This window comes from Pipra filicauda, unplaced genomic scaffold (genome assembly GCF_003945595.2).
Source record: "Pipra filicauda isolate LSUMZ 115617 unplaced genomic scaffold, ASM394559v2 scaffold33_size4404698_pilon, whole genome shotgun sequence".
Classification (NCBI taxonomy): Eukaryota; Metazoa; Chordata; class Aves; order Passeriformes; family Pipridae; genus Pipra; species Pipra filicauda.
In genome coordinates, this window is record NW_024104465.1 from 258,174 (window position 1) to 283,748 (window position 25,575).

The 25,575-nt window shown below is 43.6% G+C and overlaps 1 protein-coding gene and 1 long non-coding RNA gene across 5 annotated transcripts; both read left to right on the forward strand.

The window, feature by feature from the left end:
• The first annotated feature begins 328 nt into the window (after window positions 1-328).
• On the forward strand, window positions 329-3,236 carry LOC113984381. 3 transcript variants are annotated; one of them, XR_003539484.2, is made up of 4 exons: window positions 329-975; window positions 1,131-1,231; window positions 1,347-1,432; window positions 1,541-3,236. It is a non-coding gene; the product is annotated as an uncharacterized LOC113984381 (long non-coding RNA). The 3 variants fall into 3 exon arrangements; XR_003539486.2 differs by having other exon boundaries at window positions 1,350-1,432; XR_003539487.2 differs by having other exon boundaries at window positions 1,131-1,192.
• Window positions 3,237-4,352: 1,116 nt separating this feature from the next.
• On the forward strand, window positions 4,353-24,499 carry SUDS3 (SDS3 homolog, SIN3A corepressor complex component). 2 transcript variants are annotated; one of them, XM_027714117.2, is made up of 12 exons: window positions 4,353-4,580; window positions 6,199-6,268; window positions 7,244-7,299; window positions 7,688-7,759; window positions 9,917-9,936; window positions 10,489-10,645; window positions 12,554-12,649; window positions 14,437-14,498; window positions 15,380-15,401; window positions 16,118-16,223; window positions 19,966-20,053; window positions 22,577-24,499. In XM_027714117.2, exons 1-12 carry the CDS (start codon window positions 4,421-4,423, stop codon window positions 22,673-22,675), a joined length of 1,008 nt encoding a protein of 335 aa, XP_027569918.1. In that variant the 5' UTR covers window positions 4,353-4,420; the 3' UTR covers window positions 22,676-24,499. The 2 variants fall into 2 exon arrangements, with proteins under 2 accessions (XP_027569918.1, XP_027569919.1); XM_027714118.2 differs by having other exon boundaries at window positions 4,357-4,580; window positions 19,966-20,050.
• The last annotated feature ends 1,076 nt before the right edge of the window (window positions 24,500-25,575 follow it).

Genomic DNA, 25,575 nt, shown 5'->3' on the forward strand with positions numbered 1-25,575 from the left:
AGGGGAAGGGGGGGGGGGTGTCTGAGGGGAAAAGGGGGGATTGGGGCGTGTAGGGGGGTCAGGGAGGTGTGTATGAGGGTCCCAGTGTCTGTAATGGGATCAGGAATATGTATCGTAGTCTCGGGGTGTCTAGTGGGATCACGGGGATATGAGGTCTCAGGGTCTGTAGTGGGATCGGGGGGTGCGTACGAGGATGTCAGGATCTGTACTGGGATAGGGTGTGTTTATGAGGGTCTCGGGGGTCTGTAGTGGGATCGGGGGAGCGTGTATGGGGGTGTCAGGCTCTTTAGTGGGATCAGGGGGGTGTGTGGGAGGGACTTGTGGACCTATAATGGTCTCAGGTGTGTGAGGGCAGCTGGGCCCCCTGTAGTAGCCTCAGGTGTGTGTGTGGAGGGATGGCAGTGCCCATAGCAGGCTCAGGTATGTGTGTATGGGGCTGTGGGGGTCATAGTGGTCTCAGGTATGTGTATGGGGGTATCAGGGTTTATAGGGGACTCAGGTGTGTGGGGCTATCAGGGTTTATAGGGGTCTCAGGTGTGTGTATGGGGGTGTCAGGGTTTATAGGGGCCTCAGGTATGTGTATGGGGGTGTCAGGGTTTATAGGGGCCTCAGGTGTGTGTAGGGGGGGTGTCAGAGTCTATAGGGGTCTCAGGTGTGTGTATGGGGCTGTCAGGGTTTATAGGGGTCTCGGGTGTGGGGGGCATTGTCAGGGTCTATAGTGGGCTCAGGTTTGTGAGAGGGACACTGTTTGGGCAGCGTAAAAGGGCAGCTCTGAGGCTTTCAGTATGTGCTGCAGGTGTTGGAGAGCCAGGACAAGGACTATGTGTCCTGTGGCAGATCCCAGCAGGAAGAGGCTCCTGGTAACCAGAGGAGCAGATGGGACTTTGCAGCAGTCAAAAGCACAAAGGAGAAGGGACTGTAGCAGGGATGGAGAGCTCTGGATTAGGAAATGCTTGGGAGTAGAGGCAGGGAAAGGTGAGTTTATGCTGTTTCTGCCACACTTTATGGTTCCCCCCAGACTCTGAACCTAGAGACACTTTATTGTTACAGAAGCTTATTTGACGGGATGGGGGGGGTGGTAATAATTTTTCTAAATAAAACTGACAGCTGTTCCCCTCTTGGGCTTCTAGAACCATCCTTACAGAGCCCTGTGAAACCAGAGGTACAGAAACCTGAGAGCCCTGAGTCCCAGGTGAGGGGTGTTGGTGTGTCCTGTACCTCAAAGGCCAAGGTACAATTTCAGCTTTTCTCATTGCAGTGCTGCAATTCACACAATAAATGAGTTTCCTGTTTATAAAGCTCAGCTTATAACCTATTTTCCCCCTCTGTTTCTTGCAAATGGAAAGAAGGGCACAGCAAGCATGACTCGTGTGTCAGCTGCTCTGTGAAAAGCTGGTGCTGACCAGGCAGGAGGCAGAAATCTCTCCTCAAAGTGAGTGTGTATAAAACACTAAATGAGTTGCGATGAGAACAACAGCTCTGATGGAGGCACGAGCCAAGAACAACAGCTTGACAGGCAATTTTACACTTTCCCTGACAGCTCCTTGGGGCGTAGACAGTTAAGTTTCTGCGTTTGTAAGGGAAACATGGCATTCCTTACAGCTGAGCCTCCTCCCTCGGGTTCCCACTGAATGCCTGAGAGATGACAGCAGAGGGTGTCTCCAGAAGGCTCCTATTAAACGGGAGGAATTAGCACGGAGGGAGCAACAGCGAGATCCCAGTTTTGACCACAGAATGAGCTAAAAAGCGTTGCATCAGCAGCTGTTTGCAGTTTCTTACCCGCTGGCTGCGCACAGCTCCTGTTCAGGGGGCTCCTGTGCCCTCCTCTTGGTACCTCCGCCCTCCTGGAGCGTGAAGGGCTGTGCTGGGAGGGTAAATCGGCTCCAAACCGAAAGTGCTGAGGCGGCGTGAGGCAGGGCAGATTCACCTTGGGAGGGCAGCCGTGGTTCAGACACACTTACAACTAGTCGGGTGTCCCCAGCATCACGAACCAGGCGGGCAGGGGAGCGGTGAGCTGAGTATGTGGACAGATGGAACAGATACAGACAGGAAATGGGGAAGGAAGGGGGGAAATTAATGTTTGTAAAGCTTTAAGGGGGCTCTGGTTAGTTCTGAGAAAGAGGTTGAGTCCTGCAGTCCAGTTTCTGTTTTTAGCTCTGTGACCGTATAACTTTGGGAAGCGATTTGAGCAGTTCGAGCCAGGTGTGAGTGGGGAGAGGACAAAACCCCGTGGGCACCAGGCAGCTCATGCGATGTGGCAGCTGCCACCACACCCTTTCCTGTTCGCCCCGCGGCCGCGGGCAGCCCTGCCAGCCGCGCTGCCTGAGTGAGGAGAGAGGGGGAAAGGAGTGCTTTCCAAAATGCTGATAACCCCCAGCACCCGGCATTCCTTGGAAAAGGAGAGGTAGTGAGCAGCTCTGGTGGTGTCTCTCCCCTCGGACAAGTCAAACGCTCCCAAAAGCCCTGGGAGCTGCTCCGGGGTGGTGCTGACTTTTGGCCGTGCCTCATCCTGGCTCCTGTTACAGGCGATGTTGACTTACGGAAAAAGGCACCGGGCATACTTGGCATGGGCGTTCCGAGTTAAAAATTGTCAGTCTGGGCAAACAGACCTTTGGGGTGAACTGCAGGAGAGCCAAGTGCCTGCACTGCGTTATGGCAGCTCTTGTCAGAACACCAGAGTGTGACCTGGTGCTGCTCTGGGTGCCGAGCGCCCGGCTCGGCGGGTTTGGAGAAGTGCTGCAGGTTTTGGAGCTCCGTCCTTTAGACCAAACCCATTTCCTTCCCCTCGGTGAGGTGCTCGTAGCGCCTCAGTGAGTCAGTAAGCTCTGCATGTGAGGAATGCACCTCACAGCTGAAGGTGAGCCATTGGTGTGGCTGTGCTGGAGGCAAGGAGACTAATTAGTCCTTCCCTTAGACTTTGAGCTGCAGAAGTAAGATAGGTGAGATATTTAGCCTGGAATATCCATGTGAGGCATTTTCAGATCCTGGTTTTAACGGTGTGAGTCTCACACAGGATCTGTGTCTTGGTCCTTAATTCTGTAGCAGTGTCTAGTCAGGAGGATAACCTGTACCTGGCAGATTTGGGGCATTCCTGATGGATTTGGGCACGTGTTCTAGGAGCTGCTGCTTACTGGCAGGGTGAAAGTGAGATCACAGTGCTGTGGTGGGGCTTTGCTGTGAGTATGGAGGAACAGGGAAGTAATTTCTGTATTAAAATATAATAAAGTTTGGGTGAGTACAAAGTGTCCTAAAAAGTCCATTCCTAGCACGGCAAGGTCCTGCTCCTTGCCTGCTGAGGAGCAGCTCTGCTGTGTGTCTGTATCACAGAATCCCAAGATGGGTCAGGCTGGGAGGGACCACAGTGGGTCACCTGGTCCAACCTCCCTGTTCAGGCAGGGGCATCCCAAAGCACATGGCATAGGATTGTGTCCAGATGGCTGGAATATCTCCAGTGAGGGTGACTCCATACCCTCTCTGGGCAACCTGTTCCTGTGCTCAGTCACCCCCACAGTGAAAAACTTCTTTGTGTTCAGGTGGAACTTCCTGGGCATCAGTTCCTGCCTGTTCCTCTTCTCCCATTGCTGAGCCTCCCCACCCTGAGCAGAGCCTGGTCCATCCCCTGACCCCTCCCTGCACACACTGACAGACATGGACGGGACCCCCTCTCAGTTGTCTCTTCTCGAGGCTGAGCAGGCCCAGCTCACAGAATCATCAAGGTTGGAAGAGACCTTTAAGATCATCAAGTCCAACCATTCACCCAGCAATGCTACTATAACCCCTGAACCACTACAATCGTATCACCCAGTGCCAGACCCAGATGCCTCTTGAACACCTCCAGGGATGGTGACTCCACCACCTCCCTGAGCAACCTATTCCAGTGCCTGATTGCCCTAAGAGTGAAATTTTTTTTCTAATATCTGACCTAAATCTCCTCTGTCTTAGATTAAGGCCATTTACTCTGGTCCTCTCACTGCAGGCACGATAGAAAAGACTGTCCCCCGCCTCACTACAGCCTCCTTTCAGGCAGTTGTAGAGACCCATGAGAGCTCCCTCAGCCTCTCCTCCTAACAGAGATGCTCCAGTCCCTGGATCAACTTTCACCCTCCACTGGGCTCGCTCCAGGACCCCCATGTATCTCGTCCCGAGAAGCCCAGAATCCTGCAACACAAGTGCCCCAAAAGGGAGGCGAACCATAAAAAGTAGAGAAGTAAAACCCTCAACCACCGCGGTGCTGGCGGGGCGGGGACTCGAACCCGCGTCCCTCCCTCCGCGCCTCGCGCTGCCCGGGCGGGGGCGCGGCGGCCCCGGCGCCGCCCGGAAGCGGAAGTGCCGCGGCCGCGGTTCCCGGCGCGGTTGCCGAGCGGCGGCCGCTCCGCCCGGTCCGTCCCGGCCGCTGCCGCTCCCGGAGCCCCCCGCGGCCATGAGCGCGGCCGGGCTCGTGTCCGCCCCTCCCGCCGCCCCGCCGGGGCCGCCCGCCCCCGCCATGGCCCCCGCGCCCGACTACTACGAGGAGGAGGAGCTGGAGAGCGCCGAGGAGGAGGACGGCGAGCGCAGCGCCCGGGCCCGCGACTCCGATGAGGGTGAGTGAGGGTTTGGTGCCCTGGGACGGCGTGGGAGGGTGGGATGGAGAAGGGGACACGCCCTGGCCGGGAGGATGCGGGAGGGTTGGGTGGTTAAAGGCTCTGGAGCAGCGAGAACGCCCGAGGAAAACAAGGACCTGTCGGGTTGCAGGGGTACCCCGTGGAAGAGTAGGACAGCCGAGTCCATGGAGAGGTGGAGCTGTGGTTTTCCGGGTGAGGAGGAGGGAGACGGGAGGGCGCTGAGCAGGGGGGATTGAGTGGGACAGCAGGGGGAAAATAGTGGAGAAACCCAGTGTATTGATTGAGTGGGGCAGCAAGGGGGGAAACTGGGGAAATTCAGTGTTAATTGTGTGAGATAGCAGGCTGAAAATAGTGGAGAAATGCAGTGTATTGATGGAGCGGGGCAGCAGGGGGGAAAATAGTGGAGAAATCTCGTATACTGGTTCTATTTCTGTGGTGTGAAGGGGGAAGGAGGCAACTAAGGGAGGAGAAAGTGTGGACAGCAGTGAGGAGTGTGGGAGGATGTGAGAGGGAAGAGGAGATTTGTAGAGGAGAAGAAGAAATGAACTAAAACACGAAGTACCCAGGGGTGTAGGGTGCATAAAATAACAAATAAGGGAGATGGAGGAAGACCCTTGGACAGTGCCTGTTGCTGTCAGCAGAGCCCTCCATCACCTCTGCTGTGGTCATGGATGGGGGATGTTAAAGATCCTGACAGTGTTTGGGTCACTCAGGGCTCTCCAAGGCTACACACAACTAAATTGGGCATGGGAGTTCTTTATGGTGACCCAGACGTCTTAAGTGCTTTTCTTGCAGTTAAAACTTTTTGGTTTATCTTTGGTGTGAGCTTAAACCGTTGGTAGGTTTAGAAAAAAAATCTGAGAAAGGTTTGATTTAAGGGTCTGGGCCCCCTTCCCTGTGTGGGGAATGTAACTGTGATTAAGTTTCACAGCTGTGCCCTGTAAAACCTGGAGACACTGAGCTCTCCTTGGGGAGGAAATCTGATGGATTCTTGGCTACCCATGTGTTATAAACAGAAGCCTGAAAATGCTCTAGCAGAAAACTAGCAGCCCCATAGTGGTTTAATTTGTTTATGTTACCTGTTTATAAAGTGGAGCTGTTTTTGTGGCAGTGCTGGTGTTTGTTCTTAAACATTGAAGTGCTTCTGAGTGATGGGTAGCTTTGAAGTTCAGGTCACAGCAAGTAACTGTTCTCTTCAGTGAGACCTTTGTGATCAACCTGAGCAGCTTTGAGTGGGTGGAACTGTAGTGACAAGCTTGTGAAAGGTCTTACAGAGTCTTTCCTGTCTCACCTGTGTATGTGGGACCATTAATGCAGAGCCTGTTGTCTTAAATGGGAAGAAATTCCCAGGCTCTCTGAAGTTGGAGTTGTTCAGACCTGATGTAAAGCTTCACTGCAAAACTCCCAGTTGCAGGAAGGAGATGAGAGGGTTTGTTCCACCCCTGAGTTCATCTCTGCAGAGGCCCCTCAGGTTGTGTCTTTGAGGTTAAATTGCCTGAAGTTTGGGGATTGGTTTTGTGTTTGCTTGTTTCCATGTTTTTAAATATTTTTTTTTTTTAATCTTTAACTTTAACAAGTTAGTTTTTACCTCCTTTAGACACCGAGGATGCCAGTGAGACTGACCTGGCCAAGCATGACGAGGAGGACTTTGTAGAAATGAAAGAACAGTAAGTAACCCACACTAATCCAAAGTAAGGTAATATTCTGTTTATTTGTGGGTTTGGGGATGTTATTTTCACAAAACTGCAGAGTTTTGAGCCAGGATTGGGGTTTTTTAAATGCCTAGCCCAATGGAATAGCTCATAAGACCATATACTTGTATTTCTGCTCTTCTCAGTTACTTTCTCTGGTCTGTGTGTATTCAAGGAATTAAGTGCTGCTGCTGTTTTGGTTAAAGAAATAATTATGACTTTTGAGTTTTGCTGCAAATGGCTCCTGCTGCTTTAAATAACACAAAGGATCTGCTTTACATAAGCTAAGAAAAAGCAAGATGCCTCTCAAAATCCCTTAAACAGTGGAATGCTAGTCCTGTCCCAGAAATGGGCTTTTTGGAGACTGGCAGTAGTTTCCTGTGATGTTTAGGAGTATTTGCAGTATTTTGAGTTCTTGCTTACTGGAAGTGACGTGTTCTTATACAGGCCAGGAAGGCTTGGCCTGTGTTAAACCACAGATATGTGGTAAAGGAAATGTAGGTGTGCAGCAGAACCAGGAACAGACTTTGGGGTTTTTTTTTTAATAATGTCAAGATCTACGTGAGGAGATGCCTTGTGTTACATGTAGGGAGCTAATATACAAATAGTAAGACTTGGCCAAGTGGCAGAATGATTCTGCTGTAAATTTGTGGATCTAAATGTCATTTAAGATATTAACATTAATAAATACCAATTCTGTTTTATCGTGAATTGTTCCCAAAATATTTGGTTCATAAAACCAGTGGGGTGGCAGAGGGTTTGTTTTTTTTTTTAGACAGAATGAAAACCTTTGAATTTGAATAAAATTCTTTTAATTCATCATTCGTTTGTTTCCTGAAGTTCTGAAAAGTTCTTAATTCTGTGTCAACGTGTTGTAACCTAAAGAGATGGTGGAATAGGCTCTGTATGCTTGGTTTGCAAAGTCAAGTTTCATGCTGACTGTCTTTGCAGGATGTATCAGGACAAACTGGCATCTCTGAAGAGGCAGTTGCAGCAATTGCAGGAAGGTAAACTTTGAAGGGGGACTTTTTTATATTCCTAGACAATTTTCAAATGCCATGGAAGGATGGGGGTGTTGGAAGATGGAGGCTGCATCCTTCACTGCATGTGGGCTCTCAGCTGTGCTGCTGAGTTAAAAATGTCAGCCACTTCCATCCTTTTCCCCTCTAAACACTTGGTGTTAATCCTCTGTGTGCTAAAGCATTTCTTAAAAGGAGTAATCCACTTTCTGAAGAAGCAGGGAATATGCTTTTTCAAATTAACAAGATAGAACTGTAATTTTCTGATCTCAGATTTTAGTGTTTGTGCTTCAAGTGGTGCATGGCTCCTTTAGAAAATTTAATATTTGGGGGAAAAAAAAAATCAGTGGGAATCTACAGTTTATTTCCACTCCAGGTACTCTTCAGGAATACCAGAAAAGAATGAAGAAGTTGGACCAGCAGTACAAAGAAAGGATACGAAATGCAGGTAAGTGGAATTTCTCTGTAAGACACTGCATCCAACTTAAATTTATGGTTTTTAAAACACCTGAAGAAAGAAAGTGGTAATTATGTGCTTTAAAGAAAAGGAATCTGCTGGAGCCAAGGGTTCTTCTGCTTCCAAGGGTGTAGTAGGTACAGTGTGAGTTGTTTCAGATTCTACCAAGCATGACAGGATCTATCTTGATTATTTTTTTTTCCCCCTCATCAGCATTGTTTTCTGACTGATACTAAACACTAATAAACAGTTTTAGTCTTCATTTGTGTGAAACAGCACAAGTAAAAACAGTTATTTAGTTTTTATCTGCCTAACCCCCAGGCTCCCATTTTGGCTTGTTGTTTTGTGCCACTTGCTGAAGGTGTTGGGTGCCCTGTTCCCTTCGGTTTGCAGGACTGGAATTTAGGTGCACATGCTTTCCCAGAGATCTGTTTTGTGCCCCAGAACAACGAATACAGAGGGTTTGCTGCTGGAACTGTTACTCTGCATAGCTGGGACATGGGAAGGGCTGCCTGTACCTTGTGTTCTGCTCTGTTCCAGGAGCAAAGGCCCAAGTTCATTTTTACAGTGCTCAGCTCTCACCCCTCTGGGTGGCCTTTATTGTGTTACTGCAGAGGAATGGCTTGGAAATCAGGTCCCTTTGCTTGCCCTCTCTCTTTTTTGTTCTCTTCCTAGGAGGTTCTTATCTTGGATGCTGAAGCAGGGCCTTTTATAGAAGCCATTATGTGGGAATAGGAATTGTAGCTGTTCCTCCTTTAGAGAAGTTGGATGAATCCTGTGATGCCTGGGCTGTTAATCTGGGAAATACAGCAGAGAGGCAGTGGCAGTTGTATGATGGCCAACACACTCTGACCTTTGAATAGTGTGAATTCTGTCTTTCTAAAAGTGCTTGGGATGATAAAGGATTTTCTTGAGTAATTTAAGTGATTTGAACTGCTTCTCGTGAACAGGAATTTGTGTTCTGAGATGAATTTCATGTGCACTAGAGCTGCATCCTGGCAATACTGGGTTGTTTTGATAAAATTAAGACTAAATGCAAGCTGGTATTTCTGGCTGGCCAAGGCCAGTGCTGCAGCAGCTTGTTTCTTCCACAGGAGGGCAGGTGGTGATAACTTTCAATTTTGTGATTAAACAATCCAACTGCTTCCATGCTCAGCAGGTAGAGCTCTTTGCAGACAAAAGGTTTGATTTTCTACTGAGCCATTATTGGTTTTGGTATTTATTTTATTGATTTTTTTTTTTTTTTTAAAATTCATGTTTAAAAAAGCCCAGCAGTACAGTGTTGCTACTACATTCTTTTCCAAAACATATTTGAAGCTTGTGGTCTTTACAGAAGCTTTTCCTGTTTCAGGTATTACCAAAGCTTAATATGCTGATGAAATACAGTGACTTGAAGGCTGATCAGGTGCCTTAATTTGCTTTTGTTGCCACTCTATTGAGTAAAAACTCTGTTTTGGCCGTTATGTCCTCTAGGAAATGCAATCCTGCTTAATTTCAAGTTGTTAGAGATGGTAAAAACATCAGTAGCAGGACTATTTCACACCCTCAAATGCCTTCACCTCATCCATAGGTCTGACTTGAACTAATCATTGCCATGTGTTGGCACTTAACCTTCAGTGCTACACAACAATTCCCTTGTTTTCTCAGGCATAAGGAGTCTGAAATCACACGTGTGAGTTGAGTAGATCAGTCTTCTGACAGCTGCAGAATTATTTCTTAACCAGTCTTTGCTGAAATTCATGAAGTTGGCTTAAACTGTGAATATTTAGTTGCATGTTTCAAGCTCCTGTATGGGAAGTTTTTATCTAGTCTTAATTGATTGTAATTTAATAGGAAGAAAGATGAACTACCTGCTTAGTACTGCTGGGAGTAGTAGCCAAACTGAATATTATGGAATACTACTGTGCAAGCTTTTCAATTTGGTGGCAGTCTGTAAATAACTTACATTAACAGCGTATTTTTGTGAAATTCTTTCGTGGTTACTTCATTTTCAGCATAAAACTGAAAAGTGAGAGTAGAGGTGGGATGAGTACATACACTATTTGGTTCACTGCCTGTCTTGGCTGCAATATTCAGTGGCTTAAAATGTTAAGGAAGTAATTTTGTGCATCTTTGAAGATAATAAAGTAAGTCTTTCTTGCATTTCAGAACTGTTCCTGCAGCTGGAAGTAAGTACTCTTAATTTACTCATATATATATATGTATATATATATAGGTGGTAGAGGTATAAACCTGTTTCATCAACCAGTACTTGGGCTTGTTTTCCAGGGAGGCTTAAAGAAATTTTCTTCCTCTATCTGGCTTTGTTACACTGGAGTTGTAGTACAGCTGGTATTCCTTCAAGTAACTTCTGCACTTTGGTGTTAAAACAGAATTAAATATTTGCTTTTGGGCTGTTGTATCTGGCTGTGCATTGGGTTGCCTAAAAAAGGTTGTTTAGGGCAATAAATTATAGTCCTGTTTATAAATCTGAGGAGACTTGATATGTTATGCAACATTAAAATGGCTTTTTAAAAATAATTAACTCTTTAGCCAATATAATGGTACTAAGTCATATTTAGATGGTTTTCTGTTGATTATGAATATTGATAATCTTTAGAACTCGCTACAGTTTTGAACTGAAAGGCTGATCAATACAGCATTTGAAAAGCTGTTGTGATATCATTAACTAGAATCATTGGTCTCTTAATTAACCTTCTTGCTCTTCTGGTTTGCATTAGACAGATCAGGTGGAGAAAAATTATGTGAAGGAAAAGAAGGCAGCAGCAAAGGAGTTTGAAGATAAGAAAATTGAGCTTAAGGAAAATCTGATTGCGGAGCTGGAAGAGAAGAAGAAGATGATTGAGAATGAAAAGCTAACCATGGAATTAACAGGGGGTAAGAAGAAGATAAGCAGCTGTCACTTATCCACTCTGCTGCTGCCTAGGAGGAAAAGCTCTAAAGGTGGCAATGGTGGTTTATACAGACAACTGGTGTGAAATGCCAGGAGGGTAGAACACAAATTGATGGCCTTTTAATGGAGAAAGCAGTTCCTAATAAAATTGAGTGACCTGAATTGCTGACAGGTGAATCAAATAGTGCCAGTCAAGCAGCAGAGTGGATGATGGGCTTTCTTACAGACAGGGAAATGGGCTGATTTAGTTCCTGTGATCTGGCAATAAAACTGTTGAGATATGTCACAGTATTGACCTGACCAGTGATGCCAGGTTGTAAACTGTGCCCTTTTCTTCCTACAGTAGTAGGTGTCAAGTAGTTGAAGAAAGGCAGACAATAAACGTTGAAATATTCTACTTTAAACCAGAAAAATAGATTTGTGAACTGCTTTTGTGTCCAGACTCTGGAAAATTTACATTAAATGGACAGATTTCTTTGAGAGCAGTTGATGCCTTTGCTTCCTTGGCAGTGCTCATTGTAGTAACTGACACAGTGGAGCTAATTTGAGGGGTAATTAACCTCCTGCAGAATTGCACTGCTGTGATCCTGAACCAAAAGTCTGATTTGTTTCTCATTTTGAGAGCAACTCCCTCACTTCCTGCATAGATAGTGGTTTTCTTGTTGAGGCCTGTCCATGAGCTACACCCTTCACATCTTTCTTGCATACTATCTACAGGTGTTATATAAGCTAATAATCTAATTAGTGCTCAGAAGTGAGAATCAAACCTTGTTTGGACATCTTCAAGAGTTCCTTTGGCTTGGTACAAACTGTTGATAACTCAGACAGCTTGAGTTATGCTGTTCCCCTTGTAACTTTTTTTAATTACAAAGTCTGGTCTCGTGGTCATCCTTGTTCACCCTTGAGATGAGGAGACAAGGAATTTGGTGTATTTTGCACGTGCAGAGCTGCTCAAGGTTTCAGCATCTAGAGGGAGCCAAAGGGGCTTCACAGATTGTAGTGGTACCTAAAGATGAGCAAATAAATCTCAGCACATACAAAGAGAGGGGACATGATGTGTTTGGCATTGAAGATGTGGTCTCTTGGTTGCCAGTTCAGCATATCTTCATAAATTAAGGAATGAGTTCTGAGGGTTTTGGTGGAGTTGTTCAGTTAAGGCTCCGTGTAGACACTTGGACAAACTGCCATTTCAGATAGTTCCTTGGTGAGGGGACTGCTGTTTCACCTTTAAACAGACTTTTTTCCTTTTTCCCCAGTGCATATGCTGCAGTTTATTTCCTGTCAGCTGCTGCTCTGCATGTTATTAATTAGGTTCATTTCATTAATAACTTTTAGATAATCTGAATTTGAATTCTATTTGTTTAAAATCACTCCAGCAGACTTGTATCAGTCTCGAATGCAGTAACTTCCTGTATTCCTTTGACAAAGCTGTTTTTCTCACTTGAAGATGAGAAAAACATTAATTGATTTGTAGCAGATGTTTGACATGCTAATTATGATCCAAGTTTTGTTGGCAAAGAGCTCCACGAACTTGGCCTTTTAAATGCTCTGTCCCAAGCAGATAGAATTAGCATTGAAGAAATTTTCCTGGAATCCTTGTAGCATCATTGTGCTGCTTATCTGTACGTGGAGCAGCTGTAAATGACAGCTGTAACCATGGCATTGCAGCAGTCACTGAACAGTGACCTGATGGCAAAGAGAACTTGTGTTCACTGTCAGCACTTCCCACTCCAGTGCTGGAAGCTGCCACAAAAAAAAAAAAAGAAAAAAAAAATTCAATTTGCTGTATGAAAGAGGAAAGATTATTTTCCTTGTGCCCTGTGTAGAAAGCTGCTGCTGCTTTCTCCTTTTTTTTCTGGTCTTATCAGCTCTCCAACTTCATTACTCTCCAGATTCAATGGAAGTGAAGCCTATTATGACAAGGAAACTGAGGCGACGACCAAATGATCCAGTTCCCATCCCAGACAAGAGGAGGAAACCTGCCCCTGATATCCTTTCACAGAGTCATTGGAAGGATTTGAAGCCAGTGTGCCACCTGCACCTTTGTGTTGTGCAGGAAAGAAAATGAAATTAAATGCTAGGATCAAATTTACCCTAGGAAATAACGAAGCACAGTTGTCATGTCTGATGTGTGATAAACCAATATAGCAGTTATATAATATAATATGTGTATGTAAAAACCCGTGTTTGGAGATCCCTTGGTATCCTAACTGAAACCTTACAGTATCATGAGATAACTTTATATTTGTCAGAATAGTTTGAATTCTACAGACAAATTTTTTTCACAAAGGAAAAACTTTGAAAGGACATTATATTTATATGCTGAGATAATTGATTCCATAGATAGTAAATGGCTTTTTACATGAGCCAAAGCTTTTCTCATTTCAAGATGTGACAAAACATTCACCAAGAAGATCATATTTGTCATATCAAACTAGTTTTTCCATTTCTGATAAAGGCTTCAGATCCCTAATCCAGAAAATGCATGGCAAAAGCAAGGAGTGGTAGATTTGTTCTTTGAATAAGAAAAGATGAAAATTCATCCTGTTTTTATGTCTCACAAGAGAGAGAAACACATGTATATGTAATCCTTCTGTTCTGCCTTGTTGCATGTCTCAGAATTAAAATGTTCCTTGGCTTCTGGAAATATGTTTTTAGCTCCTCTGTGATGACAGGCAGTTTTTATATTTGTATATTAAATTCACCTGGAAATGAAGGCAAGGATATTTATTTTGCAGAGGCTTCTTATTAGATTCTAAACTTGTATGTCTTAGATTAGGAAAAAACTTATCTTAGTGACTGGCATTTTCTGAAGGCAGTATCAAACCTTGAACTCCTGGAGTTCATGCAGGATGGTCACAAGCATCTCCAGTTTTAATTAACCTCTTTCTGGTTGGAGATTCTGTTCACTCTGTCAGGGAAAATATGATCATTTATTAGTGCCCCTATCTCATCCAAAATAAATGAGTTTCATAGTGAACATGACCTGCTAATTGAGCATGATACAGCAGGCACAGTATGAAACCCCTCTCTGCCTACCCACACTGGGGGGAGATTAAAGTCCATCAGAACCAAAATCCTGAAAATGCAGCCTAGCAATTGTTAACTTTAGTTTAATACTTTGAATACTTTTGACTTAACAGCTGTTTCGGAGAAACAAAAGGACAGCAAAGCTCTGATAAGACTATAATAGACTAACTCCTGTGTTCTGGGGTTTTGGGTTTGTTTTCAGGTGCATTACAGGCTCTTATTTATCCTCATCCACACAAGATGTGTTTTGTACCTCTGGCTTTAATTTTTCAATTAAATTTTGTATGGCTTTCCCCTCTTCTCTCTATCTCTCTACTCCTGCTTACTGATGAGTTTTATTTCCCTGGGTTTGGGTGGGGTTTGGTTTCCTTGTACAAAATCTGAAGTGAGTCTGTTGTTCCAGCTCCCAGAATCTTCTCTACAGAAATACAAGACAAAAAGCACTGAAAATGCTGGTGCTTGATGCCTCCATGAAGTAAATGTCAATGCACTAAAGGTTTTTCATTGATGGTCGTGTCTGAATAAATTAAAGTCATTTTGCACTGTTTGCTGCTGAAGATGAGGCTCAGTGGAGATTGGCTCCTATTAATTCCTATGACAAAAAAAGCTCAAGTATGACACTTAGTAAAATCTTATGCAAATTTACAGAAACCTTTTGGCTTACATTTAGTCAAGTGAAATGTCATTGACCTTTAATTTTTAGCCTTGCTTGTCAAGAGCTTATGGGAACCTTAATTCTGGATACCTCAGCTAAATTATTTGTTGACTGATGAGCAAATAATGGAGGACCTGAGAACGCTGAATAAGGTAGGGATTGTTGCTTGATTGTATTTCTTTGTTTTAAAGAAAAAGCCACTGCTTTCCCCTAAAGAGAACAGAGCTCTCTTTAATGTTCCCTTTTGAGGTGTGGGACTGTGTCATCCCTGTAGGCTTTCTGAAGTAGCTCAATAAAAGATTTAGCAAGATGGTATCTCCTCCCTTTTATTTTAATAGGTTTAATTAACCTAATTAAAATGACTGTCATCTAAAAATGTTACCTTTTGTCTGAACCAAGGGATGAGCTCCTGTTAAGGAGCTTCTTCCTCTGCATGGTCGAACAGGTGTCAGTGTGTTTTTCTGGGAGATCACAGGCTGCCTTTGGTTTAGGCTTTACTGTGAGTTTTTATTAACTTGTTTTTCTCCCAACTGTCACAATATTTCAGCAGATTGAATAGGGGGCAGTGTGCATGTTTATAGTTTTTCAAGTTTTGCTTAACCTATTGCTTTCACTAAACACTTGAAGGCTTGTCTAGTTTCTTACAGTAGGGGCTGCTCATTAAGACATTTGAGGATGGTGGTGGAACATGGGTTTTGTGCCAGCTGTTGAGGTGTTTCTGGTGATTTATCTCCTGTATTTTGTGTACCCTGACAAATGTTGGATCATGTTCAAAAATATAGTCTGTTAGATGGGTTTGGCTCATTTGAGTGGATTGTCTGAATGCTCTCAAGTTCAGTTTTGTATCATGATCCTGATTATCTGCACCTTTGGCTGCTTATAGCACACTGCTCTGGTTGTATGAAATGCCACTTAACAGTGCATTCAAAACAGAAGCATTGAGAGTATGGAAAGTAAGGTATCTGAAATTATTACTGCAGCTTGTAAGGCTCCTGTCAGATCTCTAACACTGCTTTGCTCTCTTCCCATGTAGCTTAAATCACCCAAGAGACCAGGTGAGTTAACAGTTGCATTGGAACTTGCTCACAGTGGTTCTGAGCAGAGAATGATATTGTAAATGCTTGACTGTATAATTGCTGACTCTGAAATTTGGCTGTATAATTGTTTTGACTGGGTAATTGCTGTTCTTTGTGTGGCTGCTGTGCTGAATGGGCCCTGTGTGAAGTCTCTTTGTCTGCCCTGACGTTTTTCAGGGATGAGAAGGGAGATGTGTATCTTGGGTGGCTGAAACATGGGACAATCCAACTCTAAAGAGGGTTTTTCATTATATTCAGGTGCATCTGGACACCTTGCCTGCTTGTCAGGTCAGTGGAGGGATTGAGCACTTAGGGTTTTATGCCTCCAGTTCTCTAGATGTGTCTGTGCACTTAATTTCAAGACAGAGTGGTAGCAACTTGCTTAAGTAATTCTGACCCTGTTTAACTACTTTAGTTTGGGTTAGAATTAAAACAAAACCAAGGACATATCGTCCATCACCTACCTATGAATGTTTTTTTCAGTTAAACCTTCAGTGAATATTATAATTCAAGGCAGAGGTTGAGTTATTCATACTAATATATAATACTTTTCTGAGGGAAATTCGAGTTTTTAGCTTTCTGGGCTTATTATTTCTGCATATATGACCTTATTAACTGCAGTTTTGCAGTCAGGTGTGCTACTGTGTGATGGACACATGCTGTTTCTTTAAGCACAGTGTCTCTCCTGTTCTCAGCTTCCCCCTCCTCTCCTGAACACCTCCCAGCCACACCAGCAGAGTCTCCTGCACAGCGGTTTGAAGCCCGGATAGAAGATGGAAAACTCTACTATGATAAGAGATGGTGAGGCCTGGGGGATTTCTGTTTTAATCAGCCTGAGTGTTGTGTAGTGAAGAGGAAAAGGCTGCAGAGAGAAATTGCTTTGATCAAAGAATTTGTGGACAAAATGTTTTTGGGCAGAGTTTGCTGCTTCCCCCAAGGGCTCATTATTGCAACCAGTAAATCAGAAGTGATGGTGGAGTGTTTAGACCCCGTAGGTTTGAGGGATAACTAGTGGCTCCAATAAAAGGAGACTTGAATCTTTCCCATGGAGTCAGTGATGTCCACTGTGACGCTTAGGAAGTATTTTTGTCAAACCTGATATTAGGTAGGAGAGCCAGCAGCAGACACAGTGGGATGGAGCCGTGAAGCTGCTCAGCTTGGATCCAGACACTCCATGATTTTTGGGCACAGTGGTGTCAGCAGCATTCACATTCCAGGGGTTCAGCTTTGTGGAACACAAGCCCAGCATTCCACAAGGTGGCAGAAGAAACGTCATCCACCAGCAGAGCAGGATGAAAAATGTTTCCAATAAATCCAAATAACCTTTAAAGATCAGACCCACCTGGGAGAGGCAACTTCAGAATTGCTGATTGGATTTAGCTCTGTTGAGTTTTATGGCTGTACAGCTGTACAAGCCTCACAAAACACAAGGAAAATATTAAACTCTGCAGAGAAATCTTAGTAGGTCTTAAACTTAATCCATGAGACATGCAAACCTGGATAATCAAGGGGGCAATCTTGTCCTCCTTGAGCAGAAAGCAATTTGCTTGTTTGTAACCTTCCTCAGTGTTCTGGTGGCTCAAAATAACAAGTGATGAGGTTGTAGTTTTATCACAGAAAATGACAGGTGTGAAGCTTGTTTTCCACACAAGAGTCATCTTGTACAGTTGGTCACTTTTCCCTTCTGACTGTGATGTTTCATCAAGGGTTTAGTGTACATAGCTCTGATAAAAGCTGCTGCCTGGGTTTAAATGTCCATGAAGCATAAAGCAGATGTGAACTGAACAGGCTTCACAAAATCATCAAGTTCTCTTTTTTTTTTTGCTTTCATAGTCACTTTACACACACAAAAAAATTATCTCCGGGGTATATTTGGATGAATCAACTGTTCTTCAGAATTTTTAGTGTGTGGGGTACTGAAAAGTGTTCACTAGTAAAAGAAAGGAAAAAAAATGGAATCTGAAGTAATCTGCCAGTAAAGCTCCCCACTTCCCACTAAATTTAAACCTGGAAGAGATTCAGCGAGCCCAGATGAATCTTACAAAAGCACCAACTCTCTCAGAAGGGTATCTAGTTGGGACATAAAGCACTAACAAATATTTTCATCTAGCTGAATTCAGTTGTCATGAGGGTCTCACTGTCAGGAATTCCAGATGTTGTCTTTCCTATCTATCTTGTTCTTTATGCTGTTTTAAGTTAAGTATTTTACATTTTTTGGCTGTTATAATCCTGCTTAGATTTTTTTGTTTTTGATTGATAGTAATAGAACTTCTCCAAAGTAGCTAGTGTTTTAAAATAATGAAATAACTCTTGGTAGTGGGAGGGTAATTCTTTCTAAGGTGCATTAAGAGTGCTGGCATGCACAGAAATACTAAACCTGACAGCTCAGGAGTGACTTTCTCTGTTTCCTGATGCAGCTGTGCATGACTGCTATCTGAAAGCACTGAATGTTTAAGGACCCCCTAAGGTTTTGCAGAGATATTTCACAAATAAGTCTCCAAAGTGGAGAGTTTCAGATGAATGTGGAATTAGATTCAGTTTTTTATCCTCAGTCAGTTTGCTCCGTGCTCCTCCATCGAATCTTAAAATACAGTTCACTGTAAAACAGCCATCTTTTTTTTTGCTTTTGGCTTTGCTGCCTTCAATAATGTAGAGGGATTTCTTTCAATCTCCTGATGGAGTTCCGGCTGAAAATCTTGGCCCTTCAGCAAAATATTTTATAGCAGGAAGTGGAATTGTTTCTGCTTGTCTCACCTGTGAGCTCTGTGGTGCGTTTTATCACTGCAACACAAGAGTTGTTTGGCACTTTCCCCTCTCTTGAAAGCCAGCTTAAACTCCATTGCATATTTCATCTGGAGTGTTTTCCTGAGTTCTACCCCTCTGTGGATGTATAAGCTTGGCACAAGGGTGAGGCATGAACAGGTAATCAAAAATTGAAAGAAACAGCTTCGAGTGGGGAAAAATATTTCATTATCTGTGCAGGCACAGATAACACTTGAGAGGTGTCGTTTGCACTGGTATCTTCTGCACTGATACTGATTGTATCAAGATCATCAGTTCTCCTTGCTTAAGCACTCACAGCATGGTAGGACACTGCTGGACTGAGATTTTTGTCTTATCTTAGTGAGGCCTGGGGTTTGTAGTAGCTTATTCAGTTCCTTTGTATCATTTAATGACATCTGGACTCACTAAACTGTGATTTTTTTTTGGCTTAACATCATTGTTGCTGTTGCATTGCCCTGAAACCCACTGACATCCTTTCTGTTAAAATGAAGGAGAAAGAGCAATGGTTGGGCACAGGTGTCAAAAGGTTGCAGGATTTGGGTTTTTTTTTATTACCTCACCCAGCCTGTGGGTAGTGAGTATGTTTAGAAGGCTCAAAGCTGACACTCATCCTAGTTACTGGCAAGCAGTGTGAAAATTCTGAGTACATGAGCCAGTAGGAAGACATTGTGGAATAAACCATGGGAAGACTTCCATATTTGCAGCGTGGTTATTTTAGAAATAGCTGTAAAGATTAAATAAATCCGTGCATTTTGCAAATGGTGTTCAGACTGCAGGAGTTGTACTGAGCAGCTACTGAGGGAGTAGCTGTGTAGTGATTCTGCAGCTTGGATTGCCCTGATAAATATGAAGCACATCATGATTAGGGTAAAGGTGGAAATACAGTTATGCTTTTATGATTGTAAAGGATTTTGGTGCTTGCTTGATTATCTACTTACAAATCACCTGTTTCAGTGTGATTAGTTCTGCCTACAGAACTCTCCTAGGCAGAATAAACAGAAACTGGGGGGGTTTGGCTGCAGCACTTAGAGAAATGTGGGCTGTGAAGGGGGCAAGTCCCTGGAAACAAGTAATTCAGAGTTATGACTTTCAAAGTCTTTGTTTTGTACGCAACACATTAAGAACAATACATAGCTTAAAAAAAAAGGGGGGGGGAAATGGGTATGTTTAGTCACAGGCTCCTAATGGCAGGTATATACAGTTTGTTATGGGGCCAGAAACCCATCACTTACCAGTTTGGGTATTTTCACAAAATAAAACAGTATTAGAGATTTGAGGTCTTGTTAAACAACACACAAACTGCACTGATTGAGGAGAATTCACTTTGGGGGGTGGTGGTGCGCTAGTAATTTTGTATTGGGAAATGTTAATAATTTTTGAGTATCTGTGACTTCCTCTGTCATATTTTACGAGGCATAATATGGAGTTGCCTTCCGAAATCCATCCCGTGTCTGAAATGTGAAAGGCTGCTTGGATCAGCTCTTGTTGTCAGTGTTCTCCTGTGTTGTGGCTGGTGCTCTGCCCCTTCCTCTTGCAGATGTGAAACCTGTTTTCAGTAGCCTGCATGTGGAGTTGAATGTGAAAATATCATGGAATGGAAGGTGTGGGTGTGCAGAACCGGAGCACTGCCCGTGTTGCGAAGATGGAGAAAGTGGTGTGGAAAGACAGACTTCAGACTGACTCTGTCCAGATGCACATGGAATCCCAGCTTTATCACCAGTGGTTTCATGTGTTTCCTTTCCCTTTTTTCTTTCTGCAGGTACCACAAGAGCCAGGCTATTTACCTGGAGTCTAAAGACAACACGAAGATCAGCTGTGTGATCAGCTCTGTGGGCGCCAACGAGGTGGTGGGCTGCTTTTGTTTGTCAGGAGAGGGGGGAGAACATGGGTCTAGTGAGGACTAAGAGTGAACCTTTCAGCAAAGATACATATTTAGTGTGTAAAGAAGCTGAATCCAAGATAAAACCGAGTTGAGAAATCTCTTTTTTTGAGATGGGAGGACACTTGCTCTGTTTTTAAAGAATGATCCTACATTTTACAAGTGGTAGCCTGAAAAATGGGTAGAACTGACATGTTGCATCTCATTGGCACTACATTCATAAATTCCATTTCTGTTATTTCAAGAACATGCATGCAGTTGCTAATGCGGGATTAAAAGAAATTCCACTGGGAATGCAGAGGAGGATGAGAAAAAACGTTGTCACCAAATTTAGTTGTTGTGAGGGAAGAAGATTCTCCCTGCTAATTGAGAAGCTCTCTGGCAGCATCCATCACCTCCCTGGGAGATGGGGCAGGCCAGTCATTTGTCTGAGGCAATTTCCTTGTGGCTGCTGCTGAAGCCTTAGAGCAGCAGGTGAAGAGCTCCGTGCCCAAGATTGATGTGAGCCTGGCTGCAGGAGCAGCAGTTGGGCAAAGGGAGCAGTTTATTCTCTGCTTGCAGATTCCAGACACTTCAGGGAAAGAAATAATAGACTTGAGTGCACTTCTCTTCAATCAGCCAGTAAAGGAACTTTAATTTGTTGTGGCAGCTGAGGGAAAATACTTTATTTTCTTCAGAACGAGTTGCATATGGGATATGTTTGTATCACAACTGTTCCCCTGGCAGTGACAGTTGTGGTGCTCAGCAGTTGATAGTTCAGATAAAGTAGTGGTAGTGTGCTAATGGATGCTAAATGTAGTGCTGCTGACTTGATTAAAGTTATTACTGTTACTTTATAACAGTAAAACTGAATTCTTTGGAAGCATCTTACCTGAAACCATGAGGGAAATGCAATCTATTGATTCCTCCCTGTGAGGGTGGGGAGGCCCTGGCACAGGTTGCCCAGGGAAGCTGTGGCTGCCCCATCCCTGGAATTGTTCAAGGCTAAGTTGGATGGGGCTTGGAGCAACCTGGTCTAGTGCTTTTTGACAAAAAAAACCTTTTCAGTACCTGCAGGAAAGTGTTATTTTTTATTAGTTTATTCAGAAATCTCAGCTTGTTGAAGTTGAAAAAAGGAGGAAGCTTATTTTTCTTTTGAAGGCTAGGAATAAAAAACAATCAGAAATTGTTTTGGTTGTTCCTATTTCCCACTCTTTTCAGTTTTAGGATTAATAGATGCTCTCCTCTGATGGCACAATATATTGTGTGTCTGAAACATCGGTTTTAAGTTCAGAATATGTCTTGATGTGTTTATTTTTCTGAACACTGGCAGATTTTAATGTTAAGTAATTGCACTGTTGTGGTCACTTAAACCTGAACTTTAATATTGCTCCAAGTGGAACTTAACAAAGCAGTTAATTTTAGCAAAACTAATGTACCATTCCATCATATCATGATAAAATGTAAAATTGTACATGTTTGTTGTTTTGTACAGTTGCTCAGAAATTCTTAATTCTTTTGGCAAGCAAAACATATCAAATTCTTGGTAATGTTGCAGCTGATTCTCAATGAATGTTGATTTTAATTTCTCTGGGGAAATAATTGAAGTACAAACACAGGCAAATATTAAATTTATTGTATACTGAGGGCTCCTATTGATAAAGTCAGTTTATAATTAAAATAATAGAGTTAATAGCTAATATAGCTAAAAAAATAATTTAGGATAAATCAAAGGCCAACATAACTTTATAATCCTTTGCAGTAGGAAATACTGGACTTCTGTCCTAAAATACTCCAGTACTAAGAGCTAGATAATTCTTACTTCATGCACGTATTTAAATATGTTTAAATGCATTAGAATGACATAAAGCAGAGGAGATTGCTCAGACTTGGTTTTTAAAGTGCAAGTTTTTGGATCTAAACATCTTGAAAGAGATTTAAAAAATTCTCTGGAGTGGCAGCAGTTTGTCCTTTGGAACGTGTCGTGTGAATTCTTCCGTGCAGGTGTTTAAAAGAGAGGCCCTTTTGTCTTCAGACACCATTTCTGTAATACATGGTGGGAAATGCTTCACGGAACAGAGTCAGGATAAGCTTTTCATTTGACTAATAGTTACTTGCCTGGGCAAATCCCAGGGTAGGTAATTTTATGATCTGTGGATCTAGGGAGATTTATTCTTGATTAGGCAAAGCTAAGTGCCACAGTTCTGTTGTGAACTGGAGCAGAAAGGAACCTGCTTTCCTGATGGGGCGTGGAAAGAGTAATTTTTCTTGAGGGCTGTTCTGAGCAGGAAGTTAAGGAGGTAAAGTTAAAAACCTTATTTCATGTTCTGCTCAGGTTGCAAATGCTTCATGTGGGGAGGGAGAAAGGATTAACCCGAGTAACAGGGGAGTATCAGAGGTGTTCAGCTCTGACAATAAGTTTATCAGTCTGTGTGTTGCTTACTGTGAGTTCTCCCCTTTTACCCCCAGTTTATCTCCCCGCCCCATTTTTTATATTCTTTCTTTCCTGCAGATCTGGGTGAGGAAAACCAGCGACAGCACAAAGATGAGGATCTACCTGGGGCAGCTGCAGCGAGGCGTGTTCGTGATCCGCCGGCGATCGGCTGCGTGAGCGGGAGCTCCTCCCTGGGCCTTTTTTTTTGGTTTTTTTTTTAACTGATCACCAAACCTCTGCTGAGGGGTGTCAGGCTGCTCACTCTTCCCAGCAGCACAGAACAATGTCATGACCTCTGATGAGACCGTTTGTGGCTGGCCACATGATCCCCAGTAGTCCTTAAATCTTTAGCGATGCCCAAGCACTGCCCTGGACTATTTCTGGATTTTTGCATCAAGCTTCTGTTTGCTCTCTTTGTATTTGGGGGGACTGTTTAACAAGACTTTGCATCATACTTTTGTCATCATCGTTCTGTGGTGCACAGATGGGACTCGTGTGTCAAAACAATGTCACGTCTCTGTTTGAAGTCAGACCAGTGGAAGAAGCTTTGCTTGTCAAGACCTGAGGTTGGTTGTTCTTTTTGGCCTTGTTTTCCTGCAAGGCTCGGGATGCTGGGCAAAAGGAGATGAATCCTGCCAGGTTTCAGCTGCAGCTGAAGAGAAGCCTCCAGAACACCTGGTGCACAACATCAGCTTTATTGGGTGAACTGTTCAAAGACTTGAGTGCTGAGGCTTTTTTTGGACGGTGTGAACAGCTTAGAAACTGCTGAAAATATGGTGATTTTAATGTAGTTTAGCAGTCACGCGTGGTTAGTCAGAAGCTTCCGTTTCTCTTCACATTAAAAAACCCTTCAATGAACAAGCAGAGTATGTCTATTTGCTGAAATAGATTACCTGGAATAGGTGGATGACTATAAATGAAAGGAACAATTACGTGGAGTTTGCAGATAACTTGGCCATATGAACTCTGTGTGAGTGTAATCATTCACAGATGTAGTGACAAAAGATAAACTTCATTTTTTTCATCGATGCTTAGAATGACAGGTTGTGGTGGAATCCTGCTGACAGGAGATACTGGATCTGTTTTATCTTCCAAAGGAACCTGGTACAGAGTAGAAAGTGGCATTGCCATGCTCTTAGACCATAACTGGAACCTTCATTCCCTAAAATGCTTTACAAAGGGTTCCCCTTGAAGGGTGTTTTAATTACTGGAGGTAAACACTGGGGTTTCTACACTTGCCCTCCTGTGGCACAAGTGAAAATGCTCAAATAATGATGTTAATGCCAAGATGTTTAAAGATCTGACTCTGGCATTCCTTTATTATTTCCAATCTTTTGCTGATGGCCGGAACCACCAATGCCATGTGGGACTGCATTGGCAGGAGCCACCCGGTGCCCTGGCACTGCTGTCAGATCTCTGCCTTATGTGCAGAACAACTTTGTGCTGCTTTTGATTACTAGTCAAAAAGTTGTAAATTCTGTCTTCATCAATATCTGTCACTTTGAGGCATTTTTTTTTCTTTTTGCTCTGGAGCTGCCTTCTTGTTCAGCATCAGTTGAGCTGGATAAATGGAATACAGGCAAGGCAAGGGAGTTGGAATGACTGTGTCCATTTCTTTCCTGCAGTTGGGTGGCAGTCACACCCCAAAAACTGATGCATGTACGTGGGTCTGGAGTGGAGTGTGATGGCTGAGTTCTTGATGTGACAGACACCTTACTGATTTTTGCTGTTTGGAGTTTCAACAGGATCTGGAGCTTTGGCAAGGAAGGAGAGGATGTTTCCCACCCCTTGACAATGTGCCATCTTTGCTGCAGCTTAGTCAGGCAGAAAGCAGCAGCCTGGATTTTGTCAAGTTAACAGCTTACTTAATATAATTTAACATTCTCTGCACGTGTCACAGGTTTTTAATAAGGTGGTGATGTACCAAACAGGATTTGTCACCGAGTCTTAAAATGAACATCATCGTTCTAATAATAAAAAGTGCTTAAGTGAGTAGCAGGATTTATTTCCTGTCTATATCATTTTATCAATATCTATATTTGTGGAAGCAGCTGGGAACTTTGCTTCAGTGTTGGGGAGATAAAACCTGCTGACAGCAGCTGATCTCTGCTGCTGTGATGTTCCCTGTTTTGGGGTAACTTTGGGTATTGGTAGGAGTGTGGATGTGCAGCAGCTCCCTTAGAGCCAGGTACAGGTACAGATGCATGTTGTGTAAATGTAATTAAACAGCTTCAACACCACATCTTAATCTGAATCTACAACATGTGCTCACCATCAGTGGGCAAAGAACAGCTGCTCTCCCAAGCCAAAGCCTGTCTTCCCATGGGAGGTGTTGAAAGGGGAGATGGGGGTGGGACACAGGTTTCCAGTGCCATCCCTGGTCAGAATTTGGAGAGTCTTTTGGAAGTGAATACCTGTGGGACTGTTGAACCACTTCCTTCTCCTGAAAACCCTGTGGACACCCAACTGCTGAGATGTTGCTGTTCTCCTAAGGGTCACCTTGTGGTGTTGATCAAGGAGTGGGAGAAGACAAGGAAGAACGAGGACAGTGAGGAGTCTGTGTGGGATGGAAGGAATGTCAGTGTGTGTTGGATGGACTGGGGACAGGGGCTACATAAACTCATGGTGAATCAGGCACTGCTTCCACGTGGAAGGTGGCAAAACTTCATCTCAAACTTGTGCTCTGCTCTTCCATACCAATCTTGAATCTCCTTATGCCAGAATTCCTTGCCCCTGGATCAACCTCTGGGTCTGGCAGTCCTGAGTATGGGCTTGCAGCCCTCTTTGTTCAGATTTAACTGCTGCTCTGAAGGTATTTTGTTTATAGGCTACTTCATCCTTAGTTTCTTTATGAAATGAAAGTCTGTCCTGCCTTTGTCATCACCATAAAGAGTAGATCTGTCTCACAAAGTACCTGGATATTCTAACCTGTTTTTCCAGGCAGGCTGTTCTGTAATGGCCTGAGCCATTTGCAAGGCTGGAAATGATGAAATGCAGTGCCTTGTTGTGCACTCAGGGAAGCAGTGCATTTTTTTTTTAATCCTAAAAGGATGCTCAAGATGTGCTGTGGTGAGGAT